The sequence below is a fragment of the Prosopis cineraria genome, unplaced genomic scaffold (assembly GCF_029017545.1).
Source record: "Prosopis cineraria cultivar Desert tree isolate PC_DT_omini unplaced genomic scaffold, ASM2901754v1 PC1, whole genome shotgun sequence".
Classification (NCBI taxonomy): domain Eukaryota; kingdom Viridiplantae; phylum Streptophyta; class Magnoliopsida; order Fabales; family Fabaceae; genus Prosopis; species Prosopis cineraria.
The window spans coordinates 43,512,147-43,535,986 of NW_026555332.1; the positions used below are offsets into that span (position 1 = coordinate 43,512,147).

The 23,840-nt window shown below is 35.8% G+C and overlaps 4 protein-coding genes across 6 annotated transcripts; 2 read left to right on the forward strand and 2 right to left on the reverse strand.

Annotated features, from left to right (window-relative positions):
• The first annotated feature begins 217 nt into the window (after positions 1–217).
• Positions 218–3,664, forward strand: LOC129293051 (F-box protein At2g27310-like). 2 transcript variants are annotated; one of them, XM_054930855.1, is made up of 3 exons: positions 218–491; positions 609–861; positions 2,430–3,664. In XM_054930855.1, exon 3 carries the CDS (start codon positions 2,445–2,447, stop codon positions 3,564–3,566), a length of 1,122 nt encoding a protein of 373 aa, XP_054786830.1. In that variant the 5' UTR covers positions 218–491; positions 609–861; positions 2,430–2,444; the 3' UTR covers positions 3,567–3,664. The 2 variants fall into 2 exon arrangements, with proteins under 2 accessions (XP_054786830.1, XP_054786837.1); XM_054930862.1 differs by having other exon boundaries at positions 2,452–3,664.
• Positions 3,665–13,154: 9,490 nt separating this feature from the next.
• Positions 13,155–18,159, forward strand: LOC129285895 (protein trichome birefringence-like 10). Of its 2 annotated transcripts, XM_054921870.1 has the most exons (5): positions 13,155–13,980; positions 15,188–15,577; positions 16,062–16,220; positions 16,342–16,736; positions 17,233–18,159. In XM_054921870.1, exons 1-4 carry the CDS (start codon positions 13,496–13,498, stop codon positions 16,712–16,714), a joined length of 1,407 nt encoding a protein of 468 aa, XP_054777845.1. In that variant the 5' UTR covers positions 13,155–13,495; the 3' UTR covers positions 16,715–16,736; positions 17,233–18,159. The 2 variants fall into 2 exon arrangements, with proteins under 2 accessions (XP_054777845.1, XP_054777835.1); XM_054921860.1 differs by lacking the exon at positions 17,233–18,159 and having other exon boundaries at positions 13,157–13,980; positions 16,342–17,140.
• Positions 17,454–17,958, reverse strand: LOC129301905 (antifungal protein ginkbilobin-like protein). The gene is made up of 2 exons (XM_054940539.1): positions 17,576–17,958; positions 17,454–17,523 (listed from the first exon to the last, which is right to left on the reverse strand). The coding sequence occupies exons 1-2, from the start codon at positions 17,956–17,958 to the stop codon at positions 17,454–17,456; spliced, it is 453 nt and encodes a 150-aa protein (XP_054796514.1).
• Positions 18,160–19,376: 1,217 nt separating the features above from the next.
• Positions 19,377–21,717, reverse strand: LOC129294693 (aluminum-activated malate transporter 13-like). Its single transcript, XM_054933157.1, has 6 exons — positions 21,164–21,717; positions 20,896–21,036; positions 20,502–20,774; positions 20,190–20,296; positions 19,944–20,087; positions 19,377–19,833 (listed from the first exon to the last, which is right to left on the reverse strand). Exons 1-6 carry the CDS (start codon positions 21,480–21,482, stop codon positions 19,495–19,497), a joined length of 1,323 nt encoding a protein of 440 aa, XP_054789132.1. The 5' UTR covers positions 21,483–21,717; the 3' UTR covers positions 19,377–19,494.
• Between the last annotated feature and the right edge of the window lie 2,123 nt (positions 21,718–23,840).

Here is a 23,840-nt window from a genome sequence, read left to right on the forward strand (position 1 = left end):
CGCATTAGTTGAAACACTAAATCAAAGCCAAGAAGCATTGAGGTGTCGGTGGGACCTCACTGTCTTGGTGCCAAGATAATGGAAAAAGAAAAGAGTGTAAAGCAATGGATGAGTAGCGAAGGCAGGGGATCATTCAACGACTGGTCACGATCCGCGACTCATAAATAAAGTCACAGGCAGGCCTCGCTATGTACATTGAACAGGTCAAGACCATTGCTTGCCACTTGCCCCACCTTCCTCGTCCCTCTCCTTTGATCGCCTGCTTCGCTGGGATTTCCCATCTTTTTGTTTCTTTCTTTCATCACTCTCACAACACAACCTCCCAACGTTTTCTATTCTTTTTACTACTACCTTTTTATTTTATTTTGTACATCCCGTCATCGATGGCATGACCAGTTGACCACTGCATGAATTTTCTGTACCCTTCTCTCTTGTGAATTCCTGAGAGTCCTTGAATTTACTTGATGATGTCAAAAATAAATTCACCAAATGTAATTACCGTCTTGACTAATGACTACCACACCCAAGAAAAAAAAAAGGATTTTTTTAATGAATATATTGAATTTTATAGCATCACAAAGAATCCTAATCTTTATTATTGTATCCAGATTGCTTATGGGAAATGATGGTACGATCCTTTGAAGTCCCGTGGCGAAGGGTTCAGAGAGTCACAGACAGACTGGGAGACGTTGCTTCTAATCACAAACGGATTCTGACCCATACCATAAACCCATATTTTACGATCTTTGTCGGTGCGAATCCTAATTTTCCTTCTGCTTGTGCATCTCTTTTGTTCGCCTCGCGCTTCGTCTGCTTCGGCTTCTCCATGTCGTTGACCGCTTCTTGTCTCTGATAGTTGAGGTGATCACCTCCCTCTCTCGCTTTTTACTGAATAAATTCACGGCCTTTCATCTTTTATCGTGAACTCATGATGCTCAATTCGACCAAATATCGGTTCAATTTCAATGTATGAGTTGCATTTTACTGAGTTTGTGGCTTGTGTTATCATGAACTCGTGATGCTGAATTTGGTGAAATATCTGTTCAATTTCCAAGCATGTGCGGCATTTCTTATGCTTGGGTATTGTGTCCGTTTAGCCTTTCGTTTTGCGGATTGGAAATTTTAAGGCGAAGGATTTACATTCCGCTATATTCATACGACTTGTTGCAAGTTAATTTTGTCAATTTACTTCTAAAATCTGAACTTTGTATGCGAATTTTTGGTAATAATGACTGACTTGTGTACTAGTTAATTAGTTGCTTTTGTTGCCACTTGAGTAAGCCCTCTCCCAGGCAGTGGTCAGGATTCTGTATTGTTAATTGTGTTGTACTGAGCACAATATAAGGATGAGTTCTAAGTATGAGACTCCTAAGAAATCCTCTTGCCTGAATGATAAATTGTCTATGCATATTTATATCTGCAGCATGGAATTGTTACGAGCCAATTCTACCCGCCATTTAGACCTAAGCTAAAAACATTATGTTACTTAAACACTTACACCCTGTAAGTTATTTTGGGATATCCAAATTCATTAAAGATTATTAGTCACTACTAACATATGGAAGCTTCTTTACGCCTAAATGTATGTGATTTCTTGTATAAAATGACGATAAAGCTTTTTTCCCGCACACTTACAGTGAAGATTGAATCGGTAAGTTGCTTTTTGTTGAATATCAGTGACTTTTTTAGGTTATATTTCTCCTCATAATTACTTAATCCTCAGCCCATAAAAAAAAAAAAGGGTTTGCTCACATCCAATGACATTTACAATGCAGACATTCTTTTCATTGTATTTTGGTCATTGTCTAAATAAGTATGAGTTTCTCAAATTATCATCTGTCAATATTGGCAAAAATAAAGTCTATACAGACATGACATCTCCATCCTTGCAGAAAACATGAAAAAGAAATTGGTGTTTTGGTACCATCAAAATTTTCTAATCTGCTGCTTTTCCTTAAAGACTTTGGTCTAGACTTTCCTCTCAGATATGGCACGGGAGAGCTTGTTTTTGGCACACGCCACTGAAATCTTCGGGCTGCCTATATATTTTATGCTCCTATAAACATGAGGCACCTAATGCGGGGGCAGGGATATAGCATATGGTCATGCTTATGCTGCTGCAATCCTGTGATGCCAAACAGTTTACAAAATCTGCATTTTGGGAGTGTTCCACTTATATAGAATTTAGTATTGTATGGCTTAGAAACATATTCATGATGTGAGCACATCTGACTATGTTCATATTTGTGATGAAAATATTGTTTAATTTGATGGTACAAATAACTTGATTCATGATAGTCCTGGAGGGAACCACTGTAGAGTCCTTATTATTGCCAAAAAGTGCCTTTTCTAAAATACTCCTTTTTAGGGGGAAAAAATTTAGCCAGTAGAAGCTTCTTTTCTGTTAATCTTTTTCTTTTGTCTGACAGTCAAGAATTATCGCTATGTCAGTTGCACCAGTTGAGAGTACTGCCTCGCTAAGCAGTGATCTATTCTATGACATATTACGACGTCTTGATGGTGTAACTTTGGCTAGTGCTGCATGTACTTGTGCAGCATTCTGTTCCATTTCAAAAGAAGAGAGTTTATGGGAAAATGTATGTTCATCCATGTGGCCTTCAACGAATAGAGAGGATGTCAAAAGTTTAATCTCTTCTATTGGTGGGTTCAGAAAATTCTATGCAGATTGTTTCCCACTTATTGTAAACAAGGAGGTTGTGGAGTATCAGCCGAGTTATGATCTTGAATACCCTGAAGACTGGACTGAGGCCGAATATTATGGAGAAATGAATGAATCTGACAGCATCTCTCCATCAGATTTTGTCTCTATCGTAGATATCAGGTATAAAGATAAACCAGTCTGCTCCAAAGTATTATGGGGAATTCCAAATGCGAATAGCTTCAATGGTTGGTTTTACAACTGCCCTTTCCGGATTGATCTCCTCACTTACGCTGATAGAGATGATAACAATGATGGAGTGGTTACCCTTTCTGAATCTGATGGTCTACCACCGATTACATCCATGGAAAGAGAGAGGAAAGATGGGAAGCTATGGCGGGAGCTTCAAGAGGGGCTCCAGCTTAGTTGGATAGTTGTAAACAGAAAAATGAACCAAGCAGCTAATCTTGCTAGCTGGAGTCCTCTCGGTGGTCAAAGACATTGGCCAACTGATAAGGATTTTGTGATACGCTTTGGATCTGTTCTTCCTGCCAAAGACATTCTTCCTTGTCAGGTAGTGGAATGCATCCTTATTATGAAGTTTAGAATGGTTCACGGTGAGGAGGGAGGAGCCCAAACAACGCTTAGATTAACAGAGCTGAGCATGCAGTTGGAAGACATGGAGGGAGCTCATGTTAATGGAAGAAACAGTTTGCTTATTCTCAAGGAAGCTCTTAGCTGCAGAAGGAGCAAAAATTATAGCGAAGTTCTAGAATCTTGTCGCATGTATTCAAAAGTACAGAATGAGTTAAGAGAGGAGAAAATGAGAAACGAGAGTAGGCTGGATAGACTATGCATTCTAAGTGGCATTGCTGCTTTCATGACATTCTGGTACTGCGTATTGTGAAATGCTAATGTTCCTCTAACAAATGCTCGACTTTGGCACCTCTTGTATGTAACATCTGATTTTGCTTGCTACTTATAATAAAGAGGTTGCTTATTGGACGTTTCCTGTGTTGAGCCTCAATATTCCTTATTATGATCGGCCCGCAAAGGGTCTGTATCTGCAGCAGGTATGATACGCCTCTCCGTCAGCGTCAATCTAAGAACTGCAAGGATCCTCAATCTTTACGAGGTTTATGCAGCACGAAAGTTTTCCCCAGCTAACTTATTCTCTGGGTTAACTTACGTTAGCCACATGAATATTAGATCCTGCATAGACATGGATTATTAAGATCAAGACGTGACTTGTTCTCCTGTCCTTTTGCCTTTTTTTGGATCCATAGAATTTTATGCATCATATATGAAATTCGGAAAGTGTATACGGATTCAAGTGAAGCCTATAATGGCATGGCCGCTGATTGAATAAGCTGATCTTGTCCTGTTTTGTGATCGACGTGTCTTATCGTAAGAAAGTCACAGGACAGGACCAACCTGAATCATGATGGTTCAATCAAATGCAGTATTAATTCGATCGCCTTCTGCTTGATGACATCCTTTTAATTAGGGAGAATTGCAAGATCTAAAGTTTAAGACATTCATTTTCAATAAACAGTGTCATTTATTTATGAGTTTTAATGATAAACGTGCCCTTTTTAATTCTTATATTTTGATCTCTTTCGATCAACTATCAGAAGTTTTTAAACGAAGTCTTGTCCCTCTGCAGATATTCATTTTGTAAAGTTACATTTATGAGGAAAATTCATTCATCAAATGTGAAGTGACTTGCCAATAACTACAATTAACGAGATCTGCACGCGAGAGACATAAATAATTGAGATTTATGTTTGGTTATTTCTAAGACCAACCACTAGAAACAATTACATAAATCTACCACTATCATTAATGACATCAACGAGAACTAGCTTTTAAAAGGCTGCGAACATTTCTTCGTAAATAGATGAAAGAAATCTTTTTTATTTCCATCAAGATTAATATTTCCATCAAGAGTAAATAGGTAAAAATATACATAAAGTGGCCAGCATTTAATAGCCCAAAATGAAGAAAATGGTATAAATATTTATAATGTTATATAAGTGGATGTGAAAATGACAAATCCATCTATTGCCTCTAACCTTTGTTTATTTCAAGTGTTAATTGTTTATCTAGCTGGCCACCTATCATTTGACTAGTCTAACATTGACGTTTGGCTTATCTTAGGTTTAAAATGATGAGTCAGATACTAAATGAATGGTTTTAAGGTTATCTAACATAAACTTGTCTATGTTAATCCGAAATCAAAAATCAAGAGGTCTATGGGGTTCATCTGAAATTGCAATTTTTGTCATTGGGAAGAAGAAGGGAAAAGCGCTAATGGTTGAGACACGAGGTAGCGAAGGAAGTAGGGCCTATGTGATAGAAGAATCGATGCTAAGGTTTTAGAGGAAAAAGAATCTATGGAAGCAGGGGTAAGCACCGATATTCATCCTCTGATTTTCATCTCTATGCCACATGTCGTGGCATGTAACATGTCTGTCATGGTCATGGCGCACAAATGACAACTATTGCAATTGTCGAGCATAATTGTCGTGGCGTGTAACATGTCTGTCATGGCGCACAAATGTCCAAATAGGGCATTAAATATGAGTTATGGGGATGGTTGAGGAATTTATGGCAATGTAAGAGCTTAATGAAATTATATAATGCTAAAGAAAGTTAATATACCCAATAGGTAGGCTTAAATGTGAGAAATATGGGCATTGAATATTTTAGACATGAAAAATGAGAGTTAAAAGCGTATTTGTAGCAATGTTAATTGAGGTTGGACTTTATTAATTGTAAATTAATTGTCTGAGCACCACATTTGGCTTAGAAAGCAAGCTTAAAAGCTAATTATTGAAGAGTAAATCTTTAACATCTCAAAAATTTAAGTTAACCAAAGGAACCCTATTTTAAGTAGTTATTTATTAATTTCATTGTAACTAAAAATGTGTTTATTTGCATGTACAATTGTGATTTGTGAATGTGTAAACATGCTAGGAAACATGAGCTAGTATATTTGCTTTCATTGAATAAAAATGCAAACATGAATTTAAAATGGATTTCAAATTACAATATGGTATGGGAATAAGTAGTTGACGATTGGTATAATAAATTTGAATTGTGATTAAGTATAATGGGATAAACATAATTGTATTGAGATTGCAAATGGTAAATATAGGTGATATATGTGAAAATGAGATTAATGCTCACTTGGGTAGCTCATTGTTGTAAGCTTAATGTGTTGATATTAAAGTAATGAAATTGGGAAATCAATGAGTATCATACATTACGTAATCAGTTGGTGGGAGTTTTTCTAAGAAAAGGAGTATATTAAAATTCATATGGTATTTTTGATTGCCTTCCAATGTATGAGGGTATAGCCTTGTTCTATAGTTTATCGAGAGATTTTCTCATAGTTTGTCAAGGGACTAAAATCTAGCTATCTCTACCAATTTATCAAGAAGGTTAGCTTAGGGTATATGATACCCTAAAAATTCGAGAGTGAGGGAAATCATAGTTTGAGAATAAGTCTTTGTTCTTTGGCGGGGTCACACCTCATAATTCATGAATTTAGGTAGTCTAGTCACATGAATGAAACCCTATTTGATGTTATGACCCACAGTTTTAGTTACAGAAAATAACAAGGGTATAAGGATGGTTTAATCATGCATATGTGTTTACCTGACGTGTCACATGGTTGTTTAAGTTTGTAACAAGTTGTGATAATAATTTGAGTCATTACCATATATTTGTATATCTTATGGCAATAAACCCTATGACTCAAGGTGATATGTGTGGTGAAATGAATTGTGGAATTATAACTTTTAATAGATATAATTGAATGTTTTTGAGTAATCAACTCACTTTATGTGTTTAAATTAATTGATATACAATTGCAAAAAATAGATGAATCTTGATTACTGAGTAGCTAAACTCACCTATTTCTTTTAATATTTTTACAAGCTTTAACTCTGATGCAGAAAGGAAAAAAGCTATAAAGGCTTAAGACTCCAAGATTCCTACTGTATAACCTCTTAACCCTATTTATCTTTGTGTAATAATTAGTATATTACCAATTAGGTTTAAATTTTGCATACATTTGCACTTTTGATGTTTATGATTTTAGAATGTATTTTAAGTGTATGTTACCTAAGTGTATTATAGGGCCAAAATACTAGTACAAGTGTAGGGATATTTGTTTGATTTCAATTGTGAATATTGATGTTGAAATGCAATGTTAAAACCTCCTCCTTCTATTTTTGTATTAAGGGGTTGAGGGGCAAAATTTTGATGTAATTAGGATTATGTGTGTGTGGTGTGTTGTATAAGTAGTCCTAAATTGATTGAGTATAGTTTAGGTGTTAGGAATAGCTTTTGACACAAGTATGGAGTTTTAGACACCCCTTTAGTGGTGAAAATTGTGAAAAGTTATGAAAATGGATTTGGACGTTCAACTTCCTTGTGTGACTTAGTTTAGAAGTAAAACTCATGCCATTAGCTAATTTATGAAAAGATTTTTTTATAGACACCTAGATTATCTCATTCGGACGTCAGACGAAGAAATAAGGCACACCAAAATTTGCCTAAAATTGCTATCAACTAACAGCAAAAATGTTGTCTGATATCGTGCAACATGCCGCGACGCATGACGAGGCACAGAGAGTGAGGAGCCATGGTATATCATGCACAAGTTGCGACACATAGCTCTGTTTTTTAGATTTTGAGGTTTTTCAACTATTTTTGTCTCTTTTTACTCTTTTAAGGTATCCCATGCTTTCCAAACATTATTTTACTTTGATGAAAGGTTTAATAAATGATTTCCAATATATTTTAGACTATGAAAACTCGGAATCCCATTTTCTTAATTTATAAACTTGGTAAACTTCCTTGAATTAATCCTTTAATTGCCTTGGATTTTAGAATTAATGGTGATTAGTGTGTAGAAATTTTACAGTTGACATGTAGTTTGTATAATAGCTTGTTAGGTTGTCAATATTGAGTAGTCTGATATAAATTGTAGTTGATGATACTTTGGCTATTCTTTTGTTACATTGATAGAGATGTAAATTGTACACTAAAATTCTTATGTTGCTTTTATGTCAACATTTAGAAGGGCTCAAATTTAGCATCTCATAACAGGAGATAAATTCAATGATAATTTTTGGCCACATTCTAAATTGAAATTGAATGACAATCAGACAAATTTAGCATCATAATAGGGGACAAATTTAACCACTGCAACTTACAATACAATACACAAGAACCATATCAATTTACTCAATCATTCTTATAACAAAACAAGAAGATTACCCATGGCAATAACAATGTCGCCACTGCCAATTAAAAACTCCATCTATGGTTCCTAAGTTCAGTTTCATTCTTCTTATATCTTCCCTTGAGCTTCTTCAACTTTGCTAAAATGACATTAGTCTCTTCATAGAATTTTTGACCATATAATCCTCTTCTCAACAAAGCATTCTCATTGTACAACTTATCTATATCATCAAGTTCTCCCTCTTACTAAAATCACCATCATGCCAAGAAAAGAAGCCCTACTTACCCCCTGTGATGTTTAACATTGACACCAGGTAGCAATTGAAGAAATTGGGAAATAAATGAGAAATAAATGATTTCAAATCATGTTACTTAGTGATACCTTGGACACCCATAAAATCTTCTTGCTAGGTTAGCATTTGTCCATGCTATCTATCTTGGAGCACCAAGCCACAGTGGCAATGCTTAGTTAGAATTTCATCTTCTTCTTTGTGTTGAGCTCATCTGATATGTATCACCCTCCTTTTGCTAATTTTGGTGGTCAACGATGAAGATGATGCTATATATTAGGTCAAAAACAAAGAGTAAAGACGATGAAGACTGACTAAAGCTCTCCTTCTTGGATGATAAAATGATAAATTTGTGAAAGTAGGTGGGCAATTTATTTCCTTTACCAACCACAAGTAAATGCTACACAAGAATAAGCCATATCAGTGTTAGATTAGTCAAATGACATGTGGCAGGTTAGATAAGCAGTCAACACCTGAAATAAATGAAGGTTAGAGCCAATAGATAGATTTGACACTTATGCACCTACTCATATAACATTCTAAATGTTTATGTCATTTTCTTCACTTTAAATTACTGGATGGTATGGGTGGTACTAGCTGATCAATTTGTAGGTATTTTTGCCTCTTTAACTTTTTATCAAATATGCTGACACCTTTCAAGTCCATTTGGTATAAAATCAAAAAGGAAAGAGAAAGGAATGACATTGCAAAAAAGTTGTAAATTTAATAACCAAAATTTTTGAACTTAATCAATTCTGTTAGAGATCTTTTGAAATCATTATTTGTTTCTTAAGCCATAACCTGGTTCTTTTTACAGTTAGAATATTTTATTTTGTTGTTACAGTTAAATAACACTTTGGCAATATAAAAAAAAAAGGAAAATGATAGATAAGTCTCAAGTACCAAACTCTAGGAATTTGCTAACTCATTTCTCAATTTTGTAACTTTTCGTTATGATAAATTTGTAACTTGTTTTTTTAAATTTTAACATGGTTAAAGAATTAAATAAAATTAGTTTCCCTATTAAGCTGCAAATTCATCATAACGAGGTTATAAAATTGAAAGTCAAACTTTCAAATACTTAAAGTTTTGTATTTAGGATTTAATTTAAATTAATTGATCCCTTGAAACCTTCCTATCATTTTCCCAATGAAAAAGGCAAAAAATAGTTTGAAAAAAAATTATCAATGGCTTTATAATTTTCAAATCCAAAAATATCATTTTCCTTATTATTTTTATTATTGGCTGTTACTGAAGTGAATGAGCAACATGATTAATTAGGTGGCTATTCATTTTTAAAGTAATCTTCAATTTGTAACCGTAATCTATCGCCTGAACGATCTCATTCTAAAAGCTGTGATATGTTACATTGGATAGATGAAAGATGCACATGCACATATTATTCTTTTCATTAGACACTGTACTTATAAATAGTTCATCGTCATCTTTTCATTATAAATTTAAAAAAAAAAATTATCCGTGTGATTATAGTTCATACTGTATAGCAGGTCTTTGATGATTAGCTATCTATTCCAGCTGCTTTAAGTTGGGGCTAAATATCTGACCAAGAGAGTGCGGGTTAATTAATATATTTATTTTCTACAAAACCAAAGTGTTCCTTTTTCTATAATCTTGTGTCTTGAGTGTTATAAACATACAATACTTGAGTAGTGTTTGGTCCAACTGATTAAGAGAGTTAAATCAGTTTATTTTAGAACTTCAAGTTTAAATTTTAAATTATACAGTTGCTTTAAACAAATATATTAAAAGTATCTCCAAAATACCCGTCAGGCCATTGAGTTTTTTAGGATACCGAGCCATGGAATGGAATCAAGAAAAAATATAATGTATGAAGTCATGAACAGATTCACTTAGCTTAACTTAATAAAACTAAGAGGCATTGATCTCAGTGACAGAAGCTATGATCACTTAATTATGAGATTTCTAATTTGAGTTCATTTGAATGCATAAAATGCTTCTGGTAGAGCTACCCTGACGTCAGACCCAATTAGATAGTAATATCAATATACATACACACTTAATAAAAAATGTAAATTGTTTGATATAATAAAATTTCCTTCCAGAGAAAAATATTTAGAAGGAAAGTTACTAATATCCAAGAGCTCATATAATTCGTTGTGGCATATAAATGGCATCATAGCAAATGCATGAACTGATTATTAATGAACATCAACAATGTCCGTGAATATTAAGCTGTCAGAAATATGAAATCAAACAATTATAACACGATTCGAAGTATCCCTATGGAAAAGTAATATTTTCTAAAGCCTCGTTTGATTTGTATAAAGGAATGCAATGGAATATATTAAGAAAATAAAAATAAAAATAAAATAATTAAAAAAAAATGAGTCACGTTCATAAAAAAAATAAGTAATTTAATTTATAAGATTAAAAATTATAATTTATGATAATTTTAAAAAATGTGATGATTTTAATGTTTGTAGTATATATAATAAGTTTTATTATGTTCATTATAAAAAAAGATAGTTTAATTTATTTTTATATTAATTTTCAACTCTTTTTTTTTTCTTGGGTGGTAACCAATCCCCAGTGGGTACTGGAAAAGTTCAAAAGTTAACCTGTGCGGGGTCCCCAACATCGTACATCGTAGTATTTGCCTGCCATTTTCATTTTCAAGGGCGTAAATATTTTGCCAGATTTGGAGAGGGAATGGAATATAAAGAACAAACTAATCCTCTGATTTTTTTTTTTTTAAATTTTAAGGAGAGTCATTGAAAACAAAAAATTTCGTCTACGTCGAGACATGTCCTGATATCCGTAACTTATCGAAATCCAACAAATCTGAATTTTTTTCAACCACAAAAAAATTCGTTCAAGTTGAGTGCAGGCGATAGCGTGATGGGAGATCGCTATCAAAGTGAGGGCACATGTTAACTATCGTGGGCAAAAAGTTTATTATATATACTTATTTTTTTTCATAATTTTACACAAAAATTGGTATATGATCATGCAATCAAAGTGAATCACCGAATTCGTATTTTGCGAGGATATATAACTTCGGGTAAATTTTTCATTTTTGTTTTTTGTTTTTTGCCAGAGAAAAGGATATCATTACCACAAAAAGGAGTCGTCCAACAGCCCAGGCCAAACAACAAATAACACCAAAGCAAAAAGGCAAACAAAGAACCCAAAAAAAAAAAAAAAACAGCAACAAAACTAAGGTTTGTAAAATTTTCAGTTAAATTATTCTAAACTCTCATTAACTTTGATTTATATAAGAATGGCTCCTAACTTTTAAAATTTGATAAAGAACCACCTTAAAATTTGAAGTTTGTGCAGATAATTACTCGCTGTTAATTATTCATCAATGACGCATAATATGTTAGCATTGACGAAATAGTTTCTTAAACTGTTTCTTTAGATAATCCTTCTCAAACTTTGAGTTATATATGCATAAATAACCCCTAAATTTTAAGTCATATGCAAATAAACCCCTTATCATATTATATTGTTTTAATGACTTAGAAATAACAGATAAATTAACGATGGACATGAATAATTTGCATACATATATAAAGGTAAAATTATAGGGGATTTATTGTAAAACTTTAACGTTAAATAACAATATCTGCACACAAACAAAACTTTAAATTATACATGCATACATATTTTTTCTGATATTTATAAAAGAAAAGGATATGCTAAAAAGACGTTGGTGAACAAGATTAAGCAAGGAAATTTCTGGGCTCAAAATGTAGCAAGCCATCAATCAATGTAACGTGCAAGACCTTCACGCCTCTGCATTGGGTCCACATCACAACTTAAATAGAATAAAGAAGACACGTAGATTTGATTTATTTTAACTATTATGGACGAGAACAATGTCTCTTTCAAGGAGACATATAATACTAGCAAGATTATCTTGTCTAAAAAATTCAAGGATCAAGATTCAGAGGCAGCATGACATAAAGAAGAAGAAATTAGGTGAGGGAGGAATGCGGCAAGACAAGTGAAAGGGTGATGGAAATTAAGCAATGACTTGCATATATGCAATTAATTGTGGTGTTAATCACTGTATCATAAAATTACCTTCACACCTACATGATAAGATGATGATGTGACGATTATGTGAGGTGTGTGATTAAGGATTGGACTTGCCTCTTTACAGGACAAAAGAATCAAATGGATGCTTCTGAGCTCTGGTGAACGAGTTGATCATGAAACTAGTGGCATATTATTATGCTCGTGTGAATGAGAAAATGAGAGTAATCCTGAGTTTAATAGGAGTAAAAAATCGAACAGTAAGGGCTTGTTTGTTTACTTAAATAAGCAAGGGGTCCACCGTGTTGGGTGACATGACATTTATGGTAGGACAGGCCCATTCGCCAAACGCGCCTTCAAAAACGCATTTTTCCTCCTCCGCTCTTCGTCGCCGTCGCCCTCTCTTTCAAACCTTTTCCTTTCCATTTTTTTTTATTATTTATTGGCGTTTTCTTCAATCTCCCTCTCCTTTTAGAATTATTGTAAACTTATAAGTTGCAAATTAATTTCTTTTAATTAATTAATATTTTTATGAAAATAATATTTTTTAATGATAATTTAAATTTTAATTCATCATGTTATAAAAAACTACCTTTTTCGTTAAATCCAACTATTAGTTGCTTCCTAACTTAATTATCACCAGCATTAACTCCTGGGATTATTTTTTTAGTTACTGTTTCTGTTATCTGGTTTGTTGCAGCAGAATCTCTCCTATTTTTTAGTGAAGGCAGCAGCACAATTCCATTTTCCCTTCCATCTGTTGAGAGATTTTTCTCCTTGCGTGCGTTGTTCTTGTTTTTTTTTTCTTTTTTTTTTTGGTGTTAAGAAGGAATCTAAATTGCTTTTTCCTATTTTTGTCGGATAAAGAGAGCATATATTTTTCTCCCACCAAAATGAAAATAAAGGGTTTGCCAATTTGTCTTGTTCCTTTTTTTTTTTTTTTTTGGGCTCTAACTCTTCCCAGCCAATCCATTCGTTATACCTGCTTCACCTTCACGGGGCTAACTGATAACTGTTAGTATTTGCCTGCGCAACGTGTTGAACGCCACAATCCACATCTATTTCACAAAGCTTCTCTTTCCTTTTTTCGTTTCAGTAACTCATTGGTTCAGTGGGCGAGCCCATAAAGGCAAAAAGCAGAGTCGTTCTGCCATTAATGCCTTCACCGAGTTCCTGGGCCCACCTGCTCCTCCTCGTCCCTCTCTGTTCTGCGATTATCCCTCTCTTCTCCCGTTTCTGATATCATCTTCTGGCGATACACGCTTGAATGTTTTTTTCGTTTCCCTCGGATGAAATGACCAAGAGTACGCGAGCTTCTCAGCACTCTGGCGACACCATGACCCACCAGGATATGCTGAAGAAGCCCAAGCGCTTTAGCCCTCTCGAACCTACTCTGGGAGTATTTTGCTTCTTCTTGGTCACTTCTCTCTTCATCGTCTGCTTCTTCTACCTGGATTTCCAGTCTATCTTCAGGGGGCTGCACTCTGGAGTTGTTTTCCTGGGATGGGGTACTCCATCCTTGTCTTCTTCTTCTTCTCCATTGATCGGGGATTCTCGCCCCGAATTCCTCCACCGAGATGGTGGTAGTTGCGACCTGTTTGATGGAAATTGGGTTTGGGATGAGAGCTATCCTCTGTATAATTCCACTGTTTGTTCCTTCATGGATCAAGGTTTTCGGTGCAATGAGAATGGCAGGCCTGATAGCATCTACACCAAGTGGCGCTGGCGGCCCAAAGAATGCAAGTTGCCCAGGTTGTAAATATTTTTATTTGTTCGGATTTTACTTTCTGCTTTTCATGTTGTGAGAAAAAAAGTGGGGAAAAGAAGACGACATTTTCCTTTGTTCCTTCTTGAGGTCGTGTTTGGCTATTGCGTTCTGTGTTATTCTGTCTTACGTCTTGCATGATCACCGTGAATTAGGTGCGACAAAATTTCTATGCCGCTAAAACCTTCTGTTTTGAGGAGTCTCCTTTCGACTGTGTTGACCCCTTTGACGCTTGGATTCTGACCTTCTAATGAATTGGCACGAAGGAAAAGGTTCTATTCTATAGTACGTGGTCTTTAAGGATACGGAAATCTCATCCTAGAAATTCGCGTAACGTTAATTAGAAATAGGAATAGTGACTTTTTACTTAACGGCTCTACGATAAATATTTCATCCCAGATCAAAAGCAAAAGGCGAACGTGGGAACGTTTTTGAGTCATTCTCCCTTGTCATCACCTGTATTTCCGTAAACTCTGGCGTTGATCTCTCGACCTTTCTCCCACTTTCTATTTTCTTTTGTTTCTCCCCTTTTTAAGGATTATATAATTCTTTTGTGTTGGGGTGTGCTGCTTTGGTATTTCCTCTCTTAGCTGGAAATTTTACTGCATTACTTTAGATGGTTTGGACGTGTTCAGATAAGGCCGTCGGGAGTACCAGTAAGAAGGGTAAAACAGATAGTCTTGAGTTTTGGTGAAAAAGGGTAGAACAAGACTAAAAAGAACACTTATGGAAGTTGTTAAACGACATCTCTTAGTTAATAATATTTATAAAAGTTTGGTTGATGATAGAGTACATACAATTTTTCTAACTGATCCCACCTAATAGGATAAGGGTTGTTATTGTTTTTATTGCATTTTAGCAATCATATTCTTTAAGTTTGCCTATTCTGGGACATTTAGCTGGTGCTAAGAAACTCCTACATCTCATCTTCACGTGTTGTAATTTAGTTTTACATGTCTAATGCCTTTGAAATTAGCTTTACTTACTGTGTAAATTGTGTGACTTTCTTCGTATTTATAAGCTATGCATTGGTAAATCTTATTTGTAGCTTGCTGAGAGCCCGTAATGTGAAAGGGGGTGGGAGGCTTTCGTGATAGCATTGTATTTAATTAATTAATTTGGTGATCCTTGGTGGTGTTTGGTTCTGTCATTGAAGTACTTATTATGTGGGGTTCTTTCTTACTCCTGGAACAGATTTGATGCAGGGAAGATGTTGGAAATGTTTAGGAACAAGCGCCTTGTATTTGTTGGTGACTCAATTGGAAGGAACCAATGGGAATCACTCCTTTGTATGCTTTCTTCTGCTATTCAAAACAAGACTTCCGTGTATGAGATTAATGGGAGTCCAATCACAAAGCACATAGGGTTCTTGGCATTCAGGTTTGAAGATTTCAACTGCACTGTGGAATACTACAAATCACCATTTCTGGTGGTGCAGGGTAGGCCTCCTCCCGGAGCACCTAAGAAGGTAAAAATGACATTGAGAATTGATCTCATGGACTGGACTTCTTACCGTTGGAGAGATGCAGATTTGCTCGTTCTTAATGCTGGACATTGGTGGAATTATGAGAAGACTATAAGAATGTAGGTATTGTTGGTCTGCTTAGTTATTCCGATTAGCTGGTTGTTGTACTTAGTACTTTTGGCTAGCTACTACTTTCGTTGCATTGAAAAGCTATCTAGGGAGTTTTTAACCTGTCTATCAATTTGAATTACAAATCTTTTAGTCCAAATGTTCAGTGTCAAGGTACTCGGCTACTAGAGTAGCCTTAGCTTTGGTGGTGGTAACTTTCAGGGGATGATAATTTTGCAGAGTTCATTAATTTTATTCTTCCGTGCAAGTTATAGTAAAAAAAAAAAAAAAAAAAGAGCTAAACTATATATTATAGAATATCCCTATACTGAATGTAAGATGGGATTATAGCTTGAGTTTGGGCTGGTTAGGATTGAATTACCAAAATTTGTGGTTGTTTCCTCAATAATGAACATGATGGACTATTTGGTTTTGCCATCATGGTTCTGAGGACACACCAGCAACATGACTCTGGTCTTGGGTTCACTTTGACAGGGGATGTTATTACCAAATGGGGCAGGAAGTGAAGATGAATATGACTATGGAAGATGCATTCAGAAGATCAATGGAGACAGTAACTAACTGGATTGCTGGTGCAGTAAACATGAACAAGACTTATGTCCTTTTTCGAACTTACGCTCCTGTGCATTTCAGGTTGGCCTTTTCCTTGTTAATTGTCTTGCTTATACATGAATGATTGTATCCTTATTTGCTTGAATTTTTTTAATGTCAATGATGTTTTGCATGGGTCTGACACATTGGATGCGTATATCAGAGGTGGTGACTGGAATACTGGTGGAGGCTGTCATTTGGAAACACTACCTGATTTAGGTCCCTTGCCCGTATATCATGATAGCCATGTCGAAATTGTCTTGGATGTATTATCAGGGCACTTGAATAAATCGAAAGTGACGAATTTGGACTTGTTAAATATCACTCAAATGACATTACGCAGAAAGGATGCCCATGCTTCTATTTACTATCTTGGACCTGAAAAGGGTACCGCCCCTTTGCGCAGACAAGATTGCAGCCATTGGTGCCTACCTGGTGTTCCTGATTCATGGAATGAAATTCTCTTTGCACTTCTCCTTAAACGGGAGGCATATCGCGCAATAAATTCAACAGGAGTTTCACAAGTTTCATTGTAATTTCTCTGGAAAGCTTGCTGAGGTATACAGAATTTTTCCAATTTTCTTCATGCTACCTTCATTATGATGGGTGAGTATTGTGAAGCTGGGTTGAAGTTGGAATCTGCGGGGTCAGTCACTTCAGTTCAGTGGTCAATGCATCTAACATATTATTTTGCCTTATGTGCAAACGATTGCTTCATCCTTGTTGGAGTAGTCTCCAGCATTATATGTCAAAACACAACCATATTCATGAAATTATATGTTGGGTGGTGAATTTTAGGGACAGCGTGTGACAGAAGCTTCACTGAGAAACCATAGTGATAGATCAGAAAACACCTGCAGCTCTATGTAAATGTCGTAAGATGTAAATCTTATACATAGAAGAATGATGAACATTTGTTGTAGCTAATTTTTCGTCGTATATAGGTTTATGTACTTAGATTAGATTATATGGCCATATGTTATTTTATACAGGCAAACGCAGGTGTAAATCCTTCAGATGGTGCCTTGAGTAGTTCCTTTTCCTTTCTTGACAGGAAAAGAAAAAAGTACGTGGGGTTTGGCTTTGACTTTTCTTGTGGACGATCATCCATGAATTATCGATGGAAACATGTCAAGGAGAAAACAGAGTGTCACGTTTTATACTTTCCACGGCTTACACTGGCCATCTAGTAAAACCCAAAACAAGACTCTGCGCCGTTGAAACCCAGGCCAAGATAGTCATACAAATTTCATACACGAAAGAAATCACAGCGTATTAATAAAGATTAAAATAAAACAGGTCGTGCGGTTCCTGACGAGATGAATCCAAATCCTCGGACTGCAACCTGAAAACCGAAAGCCACAGCGTTCTAATCATCAAACGGATATTGCTCATACCTGAGAGTACAATCACGAAGCAAGGAGCGAGCCCCAATCCGATTCTGACACGTCCCGAACAAGGCCGTTTTGGCAGCAGCAAGACAGGTATTGCAGTCAGAGGTGGTGAGATTGGTGTTACAGGAAGCATGTCCATAGGCAAAGGCATTGGGATAAGGAGAAATGTTGGGGTAATCGTAAGTTGTCCTCGTTGACGTCACCGTCTGGAGTTCTTGAAGAACATAGTCTAAGCTGATGGAGAAAGGATCGCCGGAGGTGAAGACACCAGCGTTGCAGAGAGCGTTCATGAGGGTGGTATCGGGAACACACTCAGCAATAGCCCACAGGCATACCATAGCAATCGTAATTGCTGCATATTTGGGCGATGGTACCCTCTTCATCATCCTGTATGGCCGATCACAATGATACTTTGTTAATCTTTCTAAGCCTAGTTCTAAGCCTAGTGCCTTGTTCCGTTGACCTATGCAACAATGCTATTTGATGCTCTGTATTAAACCGTTGCCTTGGACAAGCTTTTTGGAGAAGTAAATTAATATGTGGACATAGTTACTTATCAAACATCTCATGATATTGTTTATGTTAAACGTTTTTAATGATCCTAGGGATCTTTTTCTTCTAGACTTGACCTAACTTTGATCTTTCCTGGTTTTCATCATTATTTATTCTTTTTTTGAAAAAAAGTCTATTGATGCCAATCTTTGTCTATTGTTAGTTTTTTAACTGGGAATAGATATAGTATTCTTTGATTATTTTAATGCTATCATTTATACTTTTTGAACAAACCATTTGATTAGGTCTTGAAGCCAGGAGAAACTTTGAGGCTTCAAAAACCACTTGATAATATTAATGAAGGCATGATGAGGGGGTCATCCCTGTTCTATTCAATCCAAATAATATCTGTTTATTTTTATTAAAAAGAAGCTATTCAGTAGATTTTTTGTACTCTTAGAGCATTAGAAGATTGAATATCGCTACCTCCTAACCTAGAGTAAGGAAAAAAAATTATATTAAATCGCGTGGAGTATATTTTATTTTAATATTTTGAGTCCTCTTGCACTGCTATTAACTCATCGCTATATCATCATGCAACATAAAATTTATATATAGGTCATAAATAATGTGTTCATTTCAAACTCTACATATAGGATGGGATTCATTATCTAGTGTTATTGAATTTATGTAATTTACTGTACTAATGTTGATCTGTTATTCATATAAAAATTATAATTATAATTACGATACGATTAACTTTAAAAAAGTTGTTAGTTATTGGCTTGCAGCAAAGTGCAAAAAGAAATCGGTTTCAACCTTCCACAAGATTACAAGATTGTCTTGATAGGACCGTCGCTTAACTTCAATTATTTTTTACCCCTTCTCTATCTTTTCAGTGGTTGACAAAACCTTTTTGTACAGTGGATGCTCAATATGACCATGGTTGCCGGCCAGTTATTTTTCTTTTCTTTTTGTTTCCTGCTAACGAATACTCAATTTTTAAAGTCCAAAATGGTTGTTTACACGTTGGCCTTTAAATCCAAAACAACTATAGAAAGGAGCAAAAGAAATGGGAAATATTAAGGCAAAAGAAATGGGAAATATTAAGTGAGTATACGTTGTGAAAGCACAGTATATTAGCAGACTTTGCTTTTTCCTATAGGTTTCATGTATTTTATAAAATATAGAACTGTCTTATACTTCCACACCTTTTTAGTTAGAAAACATGATGGTCTAGCTCTAGCTAGAGCCTTTGACATTGTTTGCCCTCAAAGCAGAGAATTACATATATACCCCAACTCCATTAGTGTAGTGCAAATGTACAATGGCTTATATACTTCATCACTGTTTGCCTTTCACATACAGGGGGGCCAAAATTGGCACGTACATGTATTTGTACTTATTAATTCTGTGCAACTAGCTATAAGCTAGCTAGTAAATGCCACGTTAGAATGAAAAGCAGCCATTTCTCCAAGTTGGTCCACTTGTTTTGCCAATTCCTCTACCTTCTCCACAACCGCTGTCAATAACAACACTAATAAACTTGCTGTTGTCAAATCTTCCTCGTTCTTCTCAGCTTCTTCTTCTGCTATCTTGATCCTCCCAAACACGGAGCTCATCTCTGCCCTCACTGCCTTCAACTTCGGTAAAATCTCACTCTCTGCCTTCAACTTCCTCCTCTGATTGATGCTCTCTCCAACCTCTCTTAAACTCCATGCAATGCTTGATCCAATTCCTTCACATGCTTCTTTTAGGGATTCCTTTGGCTGCATATATCACCACCGCACAAATTTATTCAAACTGTTATCTCTTGCTGTTTCTTTTTGTCATAACTGGAACTAGATAGGGATGGACATGGTCGGATCTGTTTATGTACCTGTCTGGATGATTGGAGGCAACTGGTGAGAGCAAGAACAACTGCAGCTAGCTCTCGCAGGATGTCTCCAATACTTAAATACTTGCCCCAAGGGTATGAATATCCAAATCTTCCATGCCAGGGTTCCCATTTTGCAAAATTTGCCTGCAAAACCCAACACGTAGAGTTTTGTACCTTTCTCTTGCTCTGTTGATAAAAACAACGAAACGATAAATGAGTTTCTGCTTTTAAATGACAGAAGAATACCAGTGACTCGTCTTTTGACTTGGAGTTCAGCACCGATTTGCAGCAGCTGGTGTTCATTTTAGCGTTTTTCTTTTCACTGTCGGACTTGAAATATTCCTCCAAGCACCCTTCAATGAAAAGACAACATTGCACTTTTTAGGTATAGCAGTTCATATGCATAACTGAATTCCCCTGTTTCTTACGCAGTTGTAATATCACATATTTCCCTTTGGTCCATGTTCGTAGCTGCCTTTTATTTTAGACCGTGCAATAGGATGTTTCTTTGGAAGCCTAAAAAAAAAAACACACACTAATTATAAATCTTGATCGAACCTTGGATTGTATTGGCAAGGTCATGGAATTTGGAGGCCGTAGAGTGATGAAGCTCGTCGCTAGTCCACAAGGGGAAGACGAACAAGCTGACAGAAATGCAGACAATGAAACCCGTGACGATCGCTAAGAGACGATCACGTGCTATCTTCAACACTTCATTGGCTCGAAACCCAGACACGACCACCAGATTGAATGTCAGGATGAATATCATCACTCCATAATCGTACCTCTTCTTTATGCTCGGAACCAATCGAAAATACGTCGCACCAGCCCCTGAAATATCCAGTTCACGCATGATAATTAATAATATAATGATGTTGGTGATGACGATGACGACACACAAACAGAGCAAGGTCCCAAAGTTGAATTATTTCTTATAATCCATAACACATACCGAAGATGAATACGGAAGCAGCAATGATGATAGAGTTGCCAACCCCACCAATGTATTGGGCTATAACTGCAGCTAAGCAGCCCAAACCACCACCTAATATGGTCCCTATTCCACGGTTCAAGCCCTTCCCAAGTGTCGCTCCTAAACACATTAATTAATTAATATTCTTCATCACATCTAATTTAACTTGAAGCATATGTATTAATAATATATATTACGTCTGTTTATAGCATAAGTAATGTGTGTGTTTTGAAACAAGAGATGAAACCTGCATAGAATTCAAAGATGACGACGACAGTCATGATAGCCCACATTGCATTATCTCCGACTTGATTGTAAAGAGGATCCAAGAGATAGAGAAGTGAAACCAAAACTAGAGAGATTCCAACTTTGATACTGTGAATCACCTTGATGGTGTCATGTTCACTTTTCTTCTTGTCCCTCAGATTGGAAGAAACGGGGACAAGAGAGCAATGGATTTTCTTTGAGAAAACTGAAAACTTGAACCTCTTGTGCTCCTCATTAGCAACAACCTCTCCATCACCATTCCTAACTGAGATTACATGATGATCAGTAGTTGACTCCATTTTGTCTTCTCTCTCTCTCTCGCCCTCTTTCCTCTTAGCCGGACTTCAAAAACTCTCTCTTTCTGGACAAAGCTTTAGTTGGAGAGAGACCCCATTTATAGGAACACAGGCAAAGTGGGCCAGCTGGCCCTTTCATTTTCTCATTCTTCAAGACAAGACAGGAGACAAGACTATGGTAGTCCCATGACGAAATGCATATGGTACGACCATAGTGACATAGTGGAACACGTTGGCAGACACAAGCCAGCGACCCTTGTGACCCTTATGCAGGACGAGATAAAAGGTCTTTTCGCAAAAACGCCTCGGTGTGCGATGTTTCGTAGGGTAGTGCAGTATAGAATTGGATGATTTTGATTTTTGAGCAGTGTTGTGGGGGTAAATCCCACTATAGAAAGCAGGTTTGCACCTCACGCTGCAAGCTGCTATATGGAGACAGCAATAATATGTGTTTGTGCATGTCCGATCGTGAAGCAAGAGACATATTCGTGTTTCTTACATGTGTTTCAGAGGTACCGAGTTCAAAAGATGATCATATTTTAAAGGACGTTTGTGTCAAGAATGTCTCATATCATGCTCTGCATTTTTACAATTAATGCAACACAGCTATTCGTGCCGAAAGGTTTATAGCTAAGCAAGCTAGCAACATCACCAAGCTCGCTCATTCGTATGACTCACTTTCACTGTTCGAGCCAAAATTAGGTAGTCCCTTGCGATCTTTAAATAAGAGGGCATGAAACCACGAGTTAGAAAAAGATAATTGGTAAGTGCGTTTGTCTGAATTACACTAAAGAGAAGTTTCTCCTACGCACGGCATTGTGTTTGTATGTGTATGTAGCAATTTATTAAACGTGTTCATAGCATATAATTGAGAATTATAATTTTGGATAGAATTTTACCACAATTAATGGGGGAGATATAGAGGAAGGGAATTGCAAAGAACATAAAACCTCTGATTGTCTATTGGCGCGATCAAGTTGGCGTTTTCCCTCATATCATGGTTAGAACTTAAGAAGTCTCTCTCTCTCTCTCTCTCTATATATATATATATATATATTTTATGAGTTCAACATTCAAATTCAAAATCATCATCCATTCTACACATTTATTTCCAGATCACTGATCAGAACCAGATAGTTAGACCACTATATTGCACCGAGAGTGAGTTAATTAACCATCACTTAACAGGCACCGCGTATATTTTATGTTGATCTATGTTGATTCTGATTGGCAGCACAATCTATATTTAATTTGGCAAATGAATCTGCATTATTCACTTGACAGACACCGCGTATAAACTGTGTGTTGATTCCTTTTAACGTTTGCTTTTGCATTTGAAGCTTCCCAGAAACTGCGCGCGCGCGCGCACACGTGTCTAAAGATCACCTGCTTTCATGATTAACATTAAATCGTATATTCTAGAAAAGGTGTGAATATTGAGAGCACTAACAAAGGATGGGTTTTTTTAAGGGCTATAAACTACTTTCGATTCTAATACGCCTATTATTATTGACGCAAATCAAGAGCCTGAAAGGCTGGCTAGCTGCGACTGCGAGCACGGGACGCGCCTTGGTTTATAGTTTTTTTAAGGTGAAAAGGAAAGGAGATCAGGCAACACACACACACGTGTAAGTGACACTATCTTTTGTAATCCTAGGGTACGAAAATGTGTACCTTCTTCCTCATTCCTGAGATCGACACACAAATGGCTTGCTTCCACGCGTGCTCTTTGTTAGCCGCTAACATCGATCGTTTTGGTGGGAAATAATATTAATTAATTAAAGATTCATTGGCCAAGGGAAAAGCAAATGGTTGAATCTCAAAAGTAAAATCACAATTAAGGAATACTGGAGAGATAATTAATTGCAATACAAACCAAATGATTTTGACATCACTTTGTAGGATTAAAGGATATAAATTGAATTAAAATTGAGAAAATTACAGTCAAGAATCATGTAAGATAATTAATTGCACAGCAAAATCAAAAGATCTAAATATAATTTAAATTTATTATGAATAGATAAAACTATCTCAAATGTATATTTGTTGTGATGGGATAATTAATTATTGTTAAAATAAAAATGAAAACTAAACTTATTTTTTCTTGAATGGAAATTTGTTCACCAAATTACAACACTTTTTTCCTTTACTATTAAGTTAATTTTTTGAAATTGTTAATAAAAAAATTGATTGTTGTTAAAATGAAAATGAGATTTTTTTTTTTGAATGCGAACTTATTCACCAAATCACAACATTTTTTTCTCTTCATCATTAAGTTAATTTTTTGGAGTTGTTAACAAAAAAATTGATTGTTATTAAAATAAAAATGAGATTTTTTTCCAAATAGGGAATTATTGTTAA